Source organism: Myotis nattereri (genome assembly GCF_964212035.1).
Source record: "Myotis nattereri genome assembly, chromosome: 3".
Lineage (NCBI taxonomy): Eukaryota > Metazoa > Chordata > Mammalia > Chiroptera > Vespertilionidae > Myotis > Myotis nattereri.
Window position 1 is genome coordinate 185,146,545 of NC_138077.1, and position 15,491 is coordinate 185,162,035.

At 48.8% G+C, this 15,491-nt stretch overlaps 1 protein-coding gene and 1 pseudogene across 2 annotated transcripts in view; one reads left to right on the forward strand and one right to left on the reverse strand.

The window, feature by feature from the left end:
* The window catches only part of LOC308515218 (vitamin D3 hydroxylase-associated protein-like), a gene marked incomplete at its 5' end in the record, with an annotated part of 28,407 nt that extends 16,372 nt beyond the window's left edge, over positions 1-12,035 (reverse strand). Inside the window, one exon of the mRNA XM_081085785.1 lies at positions 11,838-12,035. Coding sequence (XP_080941911.1) covers positions 11,838-12,035 — 198 coding nt within the window. The remainder of the gene's footprint in view (positions 1-11,837) is intronic.
* On the forward strand, positions 1,327-1,929 carry LOC308516934 (large ribosomal subunit protein eL15-like; annotated as a pseudogene). Its single transcript has one exon. The product of its transcript is annotated as a large ribosomal subunit protein eL15-like (transcript).
* Positions 12,036-15,491: the final 3,456 nt, after the last annotated feature.

Genomic DNA, 15,491 nt, shown 5'->3' on the forward strand with positions numbered 1-15,491 from the left:
CCTCTGTCTCCCTCAGTCACAATATCTGCTAGTTTTTACAGCCAGAAGTTATGGAAACTTCTCTTCCTGGTACTACAACCCTGGACTGGAGGGCCCCGGGACCCCTTCCTCTTCATGGGGATCTCTGCAACCAAGATATCCCTCCCAATTTTTATCTGCCACATGTGAGTGTAGGACCAGTCTGTTCAGCATCTCAGCCCCTCCTACCAGTCTCTATGTGACTTCTTTTTAAATTCAAGAATCATAGGTCTTCCATTCAGCCAGATTTTAGTGGTTCTGAATGATGGTTGTTCTTTAGTTTAGTTGTAATTTTAGTGTCAAAAATGAGGACTGCCTTAGCTGGTTTGGCTCAGTGACTAGAGCATTGGCCTATGGACTGAAGGGTTCTGGGTTCAATTCTGGTCAAGGGCACATGCCGGGGTTGTGGACTCAATCCCCAGTTAGGGGTGTGCAGGAGGCAGCCAATTGATGATTCTCTCCCATCATTGACGTTCTCTCTCTCTCTCTCTCTCTCTCTCTCTCTCTCTCTCTCTCTCTCTCTCTCATCTCCCCCACCCCCTTCCTCTCCAAAATCAAGAAAAAAAATATTTTAAAAATGAGGATAGTGTAAGGAGTCTTTGGGACAACGTCAAGCATACCAACATTTTCATCATGAGGGTGCCAGAAAGAGAAGAGAGAGAGCAAGGAATTGAACAAAATAGTAACAGAAACTTCCCTAACCTGATGAAGGAAATAGACATAAAAGTCAAGGAAGCACAGAAAGTCCCAAACAAGATGAACCCAAAGAGGCCTACAACAAGACACATCATAATTAAAACGCAAAAGGTTAAAGACAAAGAGAGAATCTTTTTTTAAAAATATGTTTTTATTAATTTCAGAGATAGGAAGGTTGAGGAAGAGAGAGATAGAAACATCAATGATAAGAAAGAACCATTAATCAGCTGCCTCCTGCATGCCCCCTTCTGGGGATGGAGCCTGAGGTCCAGGCATGTGTCTTGACTGGGAATTGAACCATGACCTCCTGGTTCATAAGTCAATGCTCAACCACTAATCCACACTGGCCGAGCAAAGAGAGAATCTTAAAAGCAGTAAGAGAAAAGCAATTAGTTACCTACCAGGGAGCTCCCATAAAGCTGTCAGCTGATTTCTCCACAGAAACTTTGCAGGCCAGATGGGATTGGCACAAAATATTCAAGATGATGAAAGCAAGGACCTACAACTAAGATTTCTCTACCCAGCAAAGCTATCACTTAGAACTGAAGGACAGATGAAGAGCTTCCCAGACAAGAAAAGGCAAAAGGAGGCTACAGCCATCGGGTAAGCAGGATGGGCTTTCACAAGTGCATCCAGGAGCTATGGAAGAAGCAGCAGTCCTATGTAACATACTTTTTTCTCAGGGTGAGCTGCTGGCAGTACTGTCAGCTCTCTGCACTCCACAGGCCCGCAGCCCCACCCCACTCAGCCTGATAAAACATGCAGGCTGTGATACAAGGCCAAGCAGGTTATGTCATGTGAGCCATGGTGGCCTCAAACACCCAGTTCCTAAGGGTGTGACCACAGCAAGCCTTTCCATCATGGTGTTAACCAGCTAAAGTTTTCTCAAAACCTTCAGCCTCCTGCTGAGGAGTGAGCAAGCTGGATGCCACTGTGGGGCTCTAAGAGTCCTGGGTTCTTACTGGGTTGGTAAAGACTCCACGTGTACAAATTCTTTGAGGTTATCCTCATTTCATTCCATAAGGCTATCAGAAGGAATCCTGACACCCAATGGATCACCACACCAGCCCACTAGCACAGGGAGATGCGAGGGCTGACATCTGCAGGCTGCAAGAGCCCTGCCTTAGAAAGGGCCACAAGTCCCACCACATTATTGGTGGTTGTTGCCATGCAGCTTGGGTGTATAATACTCTCCAGCTCCATTGTTACCTCTAATATAAGTAATGTTTGTAAAAGTCTTAGCTAATAAACAGTTTATGACAGAAAAAAAAAGGTCAAGGTGTTTATTACCAAACTAGTATTAGAAGAAATGTTAAAGGGTCTTCTTAAGATGAAAAAGAAAAGATAAAAAATATGAAACATAAAATGGCTATAAATACATACCTATCAACAATTACTTTAAATTCAAATGGATTAAATGCTCCAATCAAGACATACGGTGGCTGAATGGATAACAAAACACTACCTCTACATATGCTGTCTACTACAAGAATCACTTCAGATCAAAAGACACACATGACTGAAAGTAAAGGGATGGAAAATATTTTCCATGAAAATGGAAAAAACAAATAAATCTGGGGTAGCAATACTTATATCAGACAAAATAGAGCTTAAAACAAGAGACAAAGAAGGGCCCCATAATTCCAATTATGGCTATTTGTCTGATGAAACCCAAAAAAATAAATCAAAATGACATATGCGTCTATACATTCATTGCAGCATTATTTACAATTGCCAAGATATAGAAGCAACCTACTAGTAAATGTCCAGCAATACATGAATGGATAAAAAAGAAGTGGTGCATATATACAATGGAATATGACTTAGGCATAAAAAAGAATGAAATCTTGCCATCTGCAACAACATGATGAACCTCGAGGATACTGTGCTGCGTGAAATAAGTCAGACAAAGATAAATGCCATATGATTTTACTTACATGTGGAATCTAAAAAACAAAATAAGCAAGCAGAACAGAAACAGACTCATAGATACAGAGAACATTTTGACAGTTGCTGGATGGGAAAGGATTTGGGGGGCTGGGTGAAAAATATGAAAGGATAAAGAAGTGCAAAAAAGGAAACATGTAATACCCTTTGTAATACTTTAAGCAATAAAACTAAAAAAAAAAAAGAAGTGCAAATTTGTAGTTACAAAATAGTCAAAGGGATGTAAGGTTACAGCACAGGGAATATAGTGAATAAATGTATGGTGTCAGATGGGTACTAGATTTATCAGGGTGATCACTTTGAAAGTTATATAAATGTCTGATCACTGGGTTGTATGCCTGCAAATATAATATTGTATATCAACTGTAATTGAAAAATGAAAAATTATTTTTTTAAATATAACTCCCCAGCCTGTGTGCCACAAGGACTTTCAGGAAGGCCTAGGCATGGACAGGGTGGGCATTCAGTTAGCATGCATCCCCACAGCTGCACTGTGGCTAAAATATTGAAATCCTTCTGAGTCACTTAGCAAAAACTCACTGCCCTGAGCATACCACCACCCCAGCTGCTTCAGGCTCTCTGCTGGGACTCCTCACAGTCCAGCAGTAAAGGGTTAATGCTCAGCCCATGGGGGCCCTCCAGGCACAACCTCTGATTCCCTCAGGGACTGTGGAGGGCCAGCCTGTGCCCACCCCTTGGCCTGCTCCCCAACCCTAAGGATTTTCAATAGGACCCACCAGGGACCACCCCATCACTCACTGCCAGTCCACAGGCTCACCACCAATACTGAAGGTTAAACTACATATCTACTAGAGAGATGATACCCCTGGTGGCATCCCTGTGGGCAAGTACCCAGTGTCATCTAAAACCCTGAGGCTAGAACTCCCTGGCAGTTGTCCTTACATGGCCACTGGTGAAAGTGGCAATACACACACACACACACACACACACATATACACACTAGAGGTCCGGTGCACAAAAATGTGTGCACTCCAGGGGTGTCCCCCAGCCCGGCCTGTGCCCTCTCACAGTCTGGGACCCCTTGGGGGATGTCCACCTGCTGGCTTTTGGTCCCCTGGGGAGTGGGCCTACACTGGCAGTCAGACATCCCTCTGGCAGCCCGGGAGCCCTCGGGGGATGTCCACTTGCCAGTGGGGAGCAGGCCTAAGCTGCAGTTGGGCATCCTTAGCACTCCTGAGGAGGAGGGAGAGGCCCCCGCCACCACTGCTGTGCTGGCAGTCATCAGCATGGCTTGTGGTTTAGCAGAGCTCCCCCTGTGGGAGTGCACTGACCACCACAGGGCAGCTCCTGCATTAAGCGTCTGCTCCCTGGTGGTCAGTGTGGGTCATAGTGACCAGTCATTCCCAGTTGTTCTGCTGTTAGGGTCAATTTGCATATTACCCTTTTATTATATAGGAAAGAGGCCTGGTGCATGGGTGGAGGCTGGCTGGTTTGCCTTGAAGGGTGGCCCAGATCAGGGTGGGGGTCCCGCTGGGGTGCCTGGCCAGACTGCGTGAAGGGCCCAGGGCCATTTTCAGGCTGGTCACACCCCCTTCAGGGTGGGGGTCCCCACTGCGGTGCTTGGCCAGCCTGGGTGAGGGGCTAATGGCAGTTTGCAGGCTGGCCAAGCCCCCCGGGGGGAACCCCCCACCCCATGAGGGTGTGGCCAGCCTGGGTGAGGGGCTGAGGGCCATTTTCAGGCTGGCCATGCCACCCGGCGACCCAAGCTCCAAGCCTCTCTTTTTTTTCTTTTCTTTTTTTCTGGGATTTATTTATCTTCTATAATTGAAACTTTGTAGTCTTGAGCAAAGCCCAGGTCTGACTGAAAGCCTGGGTTGCCCCTGGAAACCCAGGCTCCCAGCCCCTCCTTGAATGGAGGCCTCGGCCGGCTGGAAGCAGGTATATGGGATTTATTTATCTTCTATAATTGAAACTTTGTAGCCTTCAGCAGAGCTGAGGGCCAGCCAGGGCAGGCGGGAATCTTGGCTTCCTCCATCACCGGGGGCAACCCAAGCCTCTTGCTCACTCCAGCTCGGTTGCCGCCGCCATCTTAGTTGGTTAATTTGCATACTCGTTCCTGATTGGCTGTGGGCGTGGCTTGAGCGCAGCATAGGGATGGTTAATTTGCATGTTTCTCTTTTATTATATAGGAGATATATATATATATACATAAAATTTGATTTCAGAGAGGAAGGGAGAGAAAGAGAGATAGAAACATCAATGATGAGAGAGAATCATTGATTGGCTGCCTCCTGCATGCCACTTACTGGGGATCGAGCCCGCAACCCAGGCATGTGCCCTTGACCAGAATCAAACCCCGGACCCTTCAGTCTGTAGGGAGACGCTCTATCCACTGAGTCAAACCAGCTAGGGCAAAGTGGCAGCTTTTCAGAGAGCTGAGGAGAGGTGGAGAGAGCAAACCACCAGATCCTATTGAGGGCCCCTGCAAGTGTCTGTCTGCTGGGACTGTTCCTCTGCCCCTCCCACCCCCCGGCAGGCACACTGGTGACCTGGAAAGGATGGGGGAGGCCCAACCACACCTTTTCAACCAACCTTGTTGAGTGTCACTTCCATGTGATAGATCAAATTCATTGACTCACCAAATGACCACTCATCAAAGACAACAGTTTGATTACAAAAGTGAGAATTATCACATACTAGTACAGTGGTCGGCAAACCGTGGCTCATGAGCCACATGCGGCTCATTGGCCCGCTGAGTGTGGCCCTTCCACAAAATACCACGTGCGGGCACGCACATGCAGTGCGATTGAAACTTCGTGGCCCATGCGCAGAAGTCAGTTTTCGGCCTGGGTGAGCCTATTTTGAAGAAGTGGTGATAGAAGAAGTGGGGGGTGGACATATAGGATGAACGAAAGCAGATAGACGAAACAAGTATACAAGACAAGTGTGGATGGGAGAGTTGGAAGGGGTCAACCTCAGCGAACATACCTCAATCAGATTGAGGACGTTTTTAGCAAAGGCCAGCTTAGGAGTACCCTAATTAAGTTAATAACAATGTACCTACCTATATAGTTTAAGTTTAAAAAATTTGGCTCTCAAAAAAAATTTCAATCGTTGTACTGTTGATATTTGGCTCTGTTGACTAATGAGTTTGCTGACCACTGTACTAGTAGATAGTGCTTAGGTACCCAGGCACCACTGTAAACATTTATTAACTTGAATACTATTATTATAATCATCATCCCCATTGTAGATATGAGAAAGTTAAGGCACAGAGAAGTTACTTAAAATACACATGCTTAGGAAAAGTAGGTTTACAGTTGTTTGTATGGAAAATAATATAATAATTACAGTAGTAGATAATAATAAAAGAAGAGTAAACTATGCTGACGTATTCACAACTGTAAACCTACTTTTGTCCACCGCTGTAAGTGTCAGAGTCAGGCGGCCCAGCACTCTTCTTTTATATATATATATATATATATTTTATTGATTTTTAACAGAGGGATAGAGAGTTAGAAACATCGATGAGAGAGAAACATCGATCAGCTGCCTCCTGCACACTCTGTGCCTTCAACCAACGTACATGCCCTTGACCGGAATCGAACCTGGGACCCTTCAGTCCACAGGCCCACGCTCTATCCACTGAGCCAAACCAGTTAGGGCAGTCCAGCACTCTTAACTATAATGTTACACAACTTGTCACTGTGGCCTGTACTATTAGGGTCAAAGTAATTTAATATGATCCTCATGGCAATATATATGAGTTCACTGTCAACAGAGATGTTGACTATGTAAAATCTCAGAGGGCATTGGGGAGCTGGCAATTGTGGGTGTAATTGCTACTGGTTCAGCAGAAAATGAGCAAGAACTCAACCCAGGGAATGAGATCATTCATGTTGTAAGTCTGCTTAGACTTCCACTTCCCTCGGCTAGTGCCTAGACAGTGTGCTTCCTTAGGTACTTGTCTGGCCCACACCCTCCTCCAGCGACATCCAGGCCTTGATGTAGAAATTAGATACTAGGCAGCCCCTCTCTCCCCCCACCCCTCACTGCACCAGGCCTGTGCCTGCCACGTTGCCCCTGCCCTCTGTCTGCTTCTTCAGCTCCTGACCCTGCCCACCAGGACAGCCACAGGGAAAATGGCGCCACACACTGGGCCCCGATGCTTAGACTGAGTCCCTGTCCTTCTGCTATGGAAATAAGAAGGTAGAGCCCAGTCGGTGTGGCTCAGTGGTTGAGCATTGACCTATGAATCAGGAGGTCATGATTCAGGGCACATGCCTGGGTTGTGGGCTCCATCCCCAGTGTGGGGCATACAGGAGGCAGCCAATCAATGATTCTCTGTCATCATTGATGTATCTATCTCTCACTCCCTCTCCCTTCCTCTCTGAAATCAATAAAAATATATGTATTTTTAATTTTTAAATAAAAGAATAAGAATGGGAGACTCCTAGGCAAATTCTGGGCTAGGGACCCCCCTGGGATTCTACTGAAGAGGAAGAAGAGGCGGTGCACAGGGAGAACGAGTGGAGACAGAAGCTGCAGGGAGAACTAGAAGACGAGTGGCAGGAGGTCAATGGGCAGCTCCAAAACGATGCTTCCCTTGAGGCCCAGGAACTCGAGTCCTTCTTAGCCTGGTCAGATCACCCGGCCGGGAACATGCCCAGAAGTGCCAGCAGCAGCCTGAGGCAAAGGGAGCTGTGCATCCCCCACAGAATAAGGGCAGGAGGAAGAGCAGTGGCTCCTTAGAGAGTGAGCCAAGGGCCAAGGAGGAGGAACTGCGTGAGAGCCAGACCAGCAGGCCTAGGAGCAGGCACAGGAGGCTCACAGGGACCCAGAGCCCAGGGCTCAGCACTCCAGACAAGCAAGGAGGGGCAGCCTCTGGCACTTTGACAACCTGTCCCGGCCCTGCCCTGGGGCCGTGGCTGCAGCCCTGATGGCCAGTCCCCACACCCACCTGCGGGCGGGGGGGGACAGGGAGCTCTGAGGAGGTACTTGAAGCCGCCTGACAGCTTCCTACAGTGATTCCAGAGCCAGAGTGAGACCTGAAAGTTGGGTCGCATGCTGGGAGAGGTGACAATTCTTTCTCAAGTCCTGAATCACCATATGGAGGCCCTCAAGTGGCCTCAGGGAAACAAGGAGAAGCTGTTGGGAACACAGGCAGGGTGGCAGGATGGGCCAGTCAAAGATGGGGATGACGAGGACCGGGACCAGGGTGATGCTGCGTAGCAGAGGATGTGGTGGGGTGGGAGTGGAACTTCAAAGGAGCCGGGGTGGGGAGGACAAGTCATCTCCACTGCTCCTTGACTCTGCCCTTTCCTAATAAGCCCTGGTTCCACATCTCATTCCCGGTATCTCCTCCTCTTTTTGCATTGCTGTGGTTTTCATCATCTATGACATCTCTTGTTCCACCCCACCTGCCAAAACCCACAGCTCCTACACACCTGTGACACGCACACACTAACATGTGCCCTCAGCTGGAGACAGGAAGCCCCTGCTGGCCCACCCGCAAGGTTGGTCCTCAGAAGGCCCAGTTTGCCCTCCAGTCTACTCCACTCTATTGAGAGATGAATGTGAACAGAGACAAAAAAAAAAAAAAGGAATGAAACCAGTTTCCCTCTCCTCCCCCAGCACAGACAGGGCTTTCCCTTTGCTGAGTCACTGGATAGTCTGGGTTAGGGCAGCTGGAGCTGGGGGACCATAGGAGGTCCTGGAAGGTCAGGGGATAGAAGCAGAATGGATGGAAGAAGAGCCTGTGGGAGAGTGGAATTTCAGTTGCTAAAATGTAAACAGGGGAAGTAGGCAGAAAGCCAAATTATGTAACCTGAGTTGTCTGTTCTTGGGCAACCAGGGATCCACACCCGATGCCATCTCTCCCCTCTAGCTTCTCAGTCCTATCTCTCCTCCAGGTCCCGAGGAAAGAGCGAAGAGGTAAAGTGGACTCAGTATAGTCAAGATGCTAAATACTAAAGTCAAGTAGGCTGAGGAAGTGATTCTCTTCTCATTTTAATTAGCCTGGGAATTTAAACTTCTGAATTTTCCAGTCCTGCGTCAGTGCCTGGATATACATCAGATCTCCAGATAACCCCCTGATTACCTCTGAAGGACTCATGAATGCATTAACCTGACGTCATTACCCAGAGCACCGGATGTAACCAGACCTCTTGGTGTGCATCTTCCAGACCACCTGCCATCAGTCATCCAGGTCACTTGACATCTGACTGATAACCATCCTGAACCAATAACAGAGCTAAGAATGTAGGAATGGGGACCCCCCCCCCCCTCCGGGATTCTACTGAAGAGGAAGAAGAGGCGGTGCACTAGGGAAGAGGGAGCCGCTAGGGACCTTATGTGCACTGGCCTCTAGTTTTACTATTAGAACTTAACTTTTCATTCTTCTTCAGAAACATTTCTGGGTTTTTGCCTAGTTATGTCTCCAGTTTTCATACCCATGAATTAATCTTTATCACTTATTTCTAAAAAAGGAGGAAGAGGAAGAGGAGGAGGAGGAGGAGGAGGAGGAGGAGGAGGAGGAGGAGGAGGGGAAAGAGGAGGAGGAGGAGGAGGAAAGAGATGAGGAAAAGGAGGAGGAGGAGGAGGAGGAGGAGGAGGAGGAGGAGGAGGAGGAGGAGGAGGGAGAGGAAGGGTCTCTGCTTAATGAGGTTTCCAGTCACCAATGACTCAGTTACTGGGAGAGCTTTGAAAGAGAGACACCTTCACAAGATGAGAGCCACATCAAAAGACCCTCACAAGTTTTTTAAAAAATCAAGAAAGTATTTGGAAATTGTTATAATCATTTGATGAAAGAATTGAGCTTCAACTTCTATCACTTTTAAGCTGTTTTCATATATAGTTTAGTTTAGAACAAATCTCACCTCCTGCCCAGTTCCACAGCCCAGGGGACATCTGCCTTCTCCACACTCACCTGGTGTTGCCTTCTATCATGGTTTGAAAACCAAAAAATACATATTTCAAAGTTTTTAGCCTGTTGATTTATTATTACTATTTCCAAAGTGGTGGTTAAATATGCTTAATATTGTAAAAACCATCAACCCTCAGGGCAGCCAATTCCCCCTGAAGTGCTCAGAGCCTCCTGGTAAGCAGCCTTCGGAATGAGCAGCTTGTCTGCTTCCCCAAGCGGACCGGCAGATTTTTCCTGTGTTCTGTAGAAGCAGCCCCTTATCTCCGCTTTTCTCTGCTTGGCATCGCCTGCCCTGTTCTTTCCTCCTTTTGGGAAACTCCCATACATCTTTCAAGGCTCAGCTCTTTGAAACCTTCCCCACATGACCTGCTCCAAAAAGAGCAAAGCACCCCTCCTGCCAAGTCCCACAGCTCCATAGGCATCTGGCTGTCACCACATTTGGCTGAGTTGCTTCCCATTATGGTTGGCACAGCTCTGTTTCCACCACACCCCACCCAGAGTGAGAACATCTTTAAGACATATCTGAGTCAGACATCAGATCTCTGTCCCGGAGTTCAGCAGAAAACAAGACCACAGGAGCCATCTGTGAAATTTTGCTAAAATGAACTGAATTGGGTCTGTTTGAACCCTACGAGGGTTTGCCTATGTCTCAGCCTCCCACTTCCCTGAGGCATAAAGCTGGACATATGAGGCCTTGAGGGTATCCCTGGCGGAGGAGTGACCAACTAGGGAGGTGCCCAGGACAGACCTGTGATAGCTTTCTTGGGGAGAGAATAGGCCTATAGCCTTGAGGGAAGGCTGGAGACACTATGGGTGACCTCACCCCAAACTTTTCCACTCCCCCAGCCAACCAGACACACACAGCCCCACCAGGTACCCAGCCCAATAGGTATATATTCCAGATGCCCACACGTATACCATCCAGATGTCCAGACACATACAGAACCAGATGTCCTTTCACATCAGACACATAACCTCACATAAACACAATCAAACATTCAGACCCAAACATATCTAGATGTATACACTCCAAACCAGTAACACGACACATACACACCCAGCCAGACACACACCACAGGCATTGAACCAAACACAAGCAGCACATAATAACTCACCAGCAGGAAGCACACACAGGCAGGCCCTGGTGTTAGCAGTAAAGGAACCTAAACCCAACACCGCACACAGCTGGGGTCACCACACGCACACAGAACCCTCTCCATCATGCTGACTCGCCACAGCAACCCCATTAGCCTCGATTTCCTTCCCATCAACCAAGGAGGGGCAGCTGTTCTCTAGGGGCAGATTGATTCATCCAACTAATTAGCCCCAATTAATATTAATACACATTCTCAGGAGCTGCAGCAGCTCCAGCAGAGAAGCTGCGCACTGGGGCCATCAATCACTGTCCGGGGGACGGCAGAGGACACTCAGGAACTCCAGGTCACGGGGACAGTACCTCAGGTGCTCTCACCACCCCCCGATCCCAGGGTCCAAAGGAAGATCACCACCATCAACTAAAGTCGGGGACCCTAAGCTACCAGAAGCCCACCCTTTCCTGAGCAGTCAGGGAGCCCATGGCCCAGAAGAGGCTGTCACACCCTCCAGGCCATACAGCGAATGCAAACACAGCGTGAGCTTGTTTCTGTGCCCCTCCTTCCCACCCTTCTGTTGACCACTCTAGCTGGGCTTTGCTGACACACCCAGGGCTCAGTTACTTCACCTGCACATTCCAACCCAGTCATAATGGCTGTCATAAGGCCTTGAAATAACCCCATCCGGGCTGTCAAAACCCTCTTTTAAGTTACATAACTTCCCGGGAGGAGCCCATCTCCATTGACCCCCCCCCCCCCCTGTGTTTTGCATCTGTCAGGTGCTCAGCAAACATATGCAAAACCCAGTGGGTGGCCCACGGGAGGGAGAATATGTAGACCAGGGTTCCTGATTCAGTGGGATTTGGGGATGGTCTGGAGCTGAAAGAGGCCTGTCCTCCTGCCTCCAGTTTCTCCATCAGTTTATTTTATTTCAACAATTAGCCCAAGTGCACACCACCATGTTACTGAGCCACTAGGAGAACAGAGAAAACACACTGCCCCCGACCACAAGGGGCTCGAAGGACATAAATGGGGAGGAACTGGTGACACAAAGATCTAGCATAGAGCTGGAATGGGGGACTGTCCCCCCAGGCTCTCTGTCTTCTGAAGGGGATGAGGCCATGAGAGGGGTGTGTCCTGAGGTAGGACCCACCTGTTGGGATTGAGGCTGGGTGCTTCAGGGGTTGATGTCTACTCACCTGCTCCCGGAGACGCTGTGCCAGGGCTGCCATCTGCTGCAGCGCCACCTCCCTGCGCCTCTGTGCCCTGGGGATTTTGTTCCGTGCTGGAGCATGCTGCCTGGAAAGCAGGGCAGTCCCCAGCAGAGCGGCCCCTAGCAGGGTCAGCAGGAGCAGCCCCAGCAGGGGGTAAGGCAGCAGCAGCATCTCCAGCATCATGGGGCCTGTGTGGATGTATCAACTGCTTCCTCAAAATCACTTGGTATTTATTTGTCAGCTACACTGCTAGAGCACCCTCCCACTTCTGGGCCCCAAGGGGAAGAGCCAGGCCCTGGGTGTGGCTCCTCCCAGTTTATTCTTACCTCCGCCTGGATTTTCTGGGGACAAAGACCTTGTCCCTCAGGCCATTCAGTGCAAGAGGCTTTGGCAGCGACAAGCCTGCAGGTGGACAGATGACCAGGCTCTGATTACATCTCCTTCTCTTCCTCCTCCCTCGTCTTACCCATCAGATCCCAGCACCTTAGTCTGACCTCTGCTAGTTCCTGCTAGGGTTGCCTCTATGGTTTCCTGTTGCTTTTAGGATAATTGCCCTTAATATGGCTCACAGGCCAGGTGGACTGAACAAGCCATGTGTGTCCAGAGTTAGCAAATCACTCTGGGGGGGCATCTGGGGCCATGGCAGAGAATAAAGGAAGGAGACCTGGGGGAGCAGGCAGGGCTCAGAAGGCATCCACCCTAGGGGAGACGATACAAGGAAGTGAGGCCTGCATAGCCCTCACCCCTGCCCCGGTCATCCCAGGGGAGCGTTCATTCCCTACTCCCAAAGCAAGGCCACACTCTTCCAGAGTCATCCATTTTCTCCTTGGACCAGGAGCTCCCTATGGCACGGAGGGCGGTGGAGAGGAGTCTGGGTGGGGGGAGGTGAGGAGGTGGAGGTGACTTGCTGGAGGAAGGACAAGAAAGATGGGGAAGCTGTGAAGCAGTAGGGCAGGAGGGACTGGGTGTGTGAGCCCTTCCATTCTTGTTGGATGTTTCAGTCCTCTGTCTCAGACAAGAACGGTGACTCCACTCTCAAAACTGGCAAGTCAGAAGCAGCAGATTTGGTGGGATGGAGATGGGCTTGTGGTTGGTAATGTTGCATCTGAGCCCCTGAGGGTCAGACCGTTGACCTGTTGATATGTTGGTCATGACCTAAAGGGTAACCCCAAGGTCATCCACCCTCTGACACTCTGACTTTGTCACCTCCAAGGGGCCGCTGGAACTAGCCCTCCTGCCGGCACACTCCCCATGTACTTGCTCTTCTTTTCTGACATATCCCCTACCCCCACATCCCTCACTGAACCCTGGCACTCCCTGGTGACTCAGTTCCTCTGGGCCTTTTGGCACCTGCATCACCTCCACTCCACCTGAGGCCTTTTACATCACTTTTTTTTTGGATTGCACCCCTTCATTATCACCTCACCTCATTTTATCTCTTCATTGTATTTACTAGAAACTTAAAATGCCTTATATGTTTATTTATTTCCTGCTTCCCTCCTTAGAAAAATAAGTTGCCAAAGAGCAAAGGCCTTGTCAGCCTTTTTCAAAGTGCCTGACACATGGCAGGTGCCCAATAATATTTTTTATATATATATATTTTATTGATTTTTTTTTACAGAGAAGAAGGGAGAGGGATAGAGAGTTAGAACAATCAATGAGAGAGATCGATCAGCTGCCTCCTGCACGCCCCCTACTGGGGATGTGCCCGCAACCAAGGTACATGCCCTTGACCGGAATCGAACCTGGGACCCTTCATTCCGCAGGCCAACGCTCTATCCACTGAGCCAAACCGGTTCGGCCCAATAATATTTCTTAAATGGAGGGCTGATACACGGGTTGAGCCTTCTATCCCCACCTTTAGCTGTGTGTATCTCTGATGGCTTCCTTCCTAGCAGCATTATCGTGCTTAAGTCTCCTCCATCTTAAAAAAAAATTCTCTCAGCCCTGGCCCGGTGGCTCAGTTTGTTAGAATATCATCCCATACACCAAAAAGGTTGCAGGATCAGTCAGGGCACATACCTAGGCTGCAGGTTCAACCCTCCATCGGGGCATATATGGGAAGCAACCAATCCATGTTACTCTCTCTCTCTCTCACTCTCTTCCTCTCACTAAACATATTCTCGGATGAGAATTAAAAAACAAATCTCTTAGATCTGCGTCCTTCATAGCTAATCTCCTTGCATCACTCCTTTCCCTCCCAGCCAAGCTCCTCAGATTACCTTTCAGACTGCCTTTCACTCACTTCTTCACCCAATCCAGTCTGCTTTATGCCCAGATCATCCCAAGGATCTCCTTTGAGTTAAATCAGCAGCATTTGAAGCTTCACCTCCACCCTTCTTAAAGTATGTTTTCCTTCAGAAGCTTTCCCTGATACTCCAGGCTGGGTCAGGTCCAATTTGGTTTACTCTCATAAAATAAAGTAGTGCTTCTGCTTCATTGAACTCCTGACAAGTGTTTTTGTGTGATTGTGCATTTGATGTCTGTTTGCTAGCAGAATGAAAGTTCCATTCAGGCAGGGATGATTTCTGATTGCTTACCCTGGGCGCACTGTGAGAGGAATTCGATAGATATATTGGAGGAATGGAGGAACAGAAAGGGTAGGGAGTTGGGGGGAGTGGCTGGATCAGGAATTGCAGACCAGGAGAAAGCTATAGGTTGAACTGGGGGTTATTTGTCCTTATGGTAGGTAGAGGGCAGGGACAGATTGGGATATTTCCTGTTGGGGACAAGAGAAGGAAATATCAGAAGAGACCAAAATGGGTTCACTAATAACAAGTCACCCATTCCTCCATTCAATAAGCCTTTGCTGGGTACCCGCTGAGTACTAGGCACTGTGCAGGGTGCTGGATATACAATGGCAAACCCCACACAGCCCTGACTCTGTGACATTACCTGCCTAAGGCGCCCAGGGTCACCACTCCCAATCTACATGTTGGGAACTTGGAAGACCCAACCAAGGCTGGTTGGGAGGCTCAGTACTTAATTATATGACTATCTCTTAAGGGTGTGGCATATCAGGCTGCCCTGGGGGGTGATCTGGAGTGAAACACCCCAGGGCTCTTTTCTCGGCCTTAATCTGATCCATATATTATTGGTGACTTGGATGAAGTTGGAGAGGTCCAGTACTCAGACCTGTGGGTAGACAAGCTGGGAGGTAGAGCAGAGAGTGAGCAACAGTGCCAGAATCCCAAAGGCTCTCAATAGGCTGGAGCCTTGGGGTGACTCCAAAAGATGTCGTCTAATAGAGATAATGGCAGGTCCCCTGACTGTGTCCTGAACTCCAATAGCACAACCCAGGGAGAGGAAGGGGCGGTGGACAGGGACATGACAGACACCTCCTACAAACAGACACCAGCAGCAGCACACAGCACATGGGTGCTGCTTCTGTCTGCAGTGTACACGGGCACCTTGCAGAGAACCTGGCACCCAAAGGGTGTTCAGTGCATGTTCTTGGGATGAGTGTGCAAAGGACTCAGGCGTGTGGGTTCAGGTCTTCTCTGTTCGAGTCTTTGATTTTGGACAAACCAGCAACTTTCCCTCAACTTGTTTCCCTGTCTACAAAGTGGAAATGGTGATGCCCATTGTTTCCAGTGAAATAATGAAACATAACTTCAAGCCTAGCACTATCATTAAGTC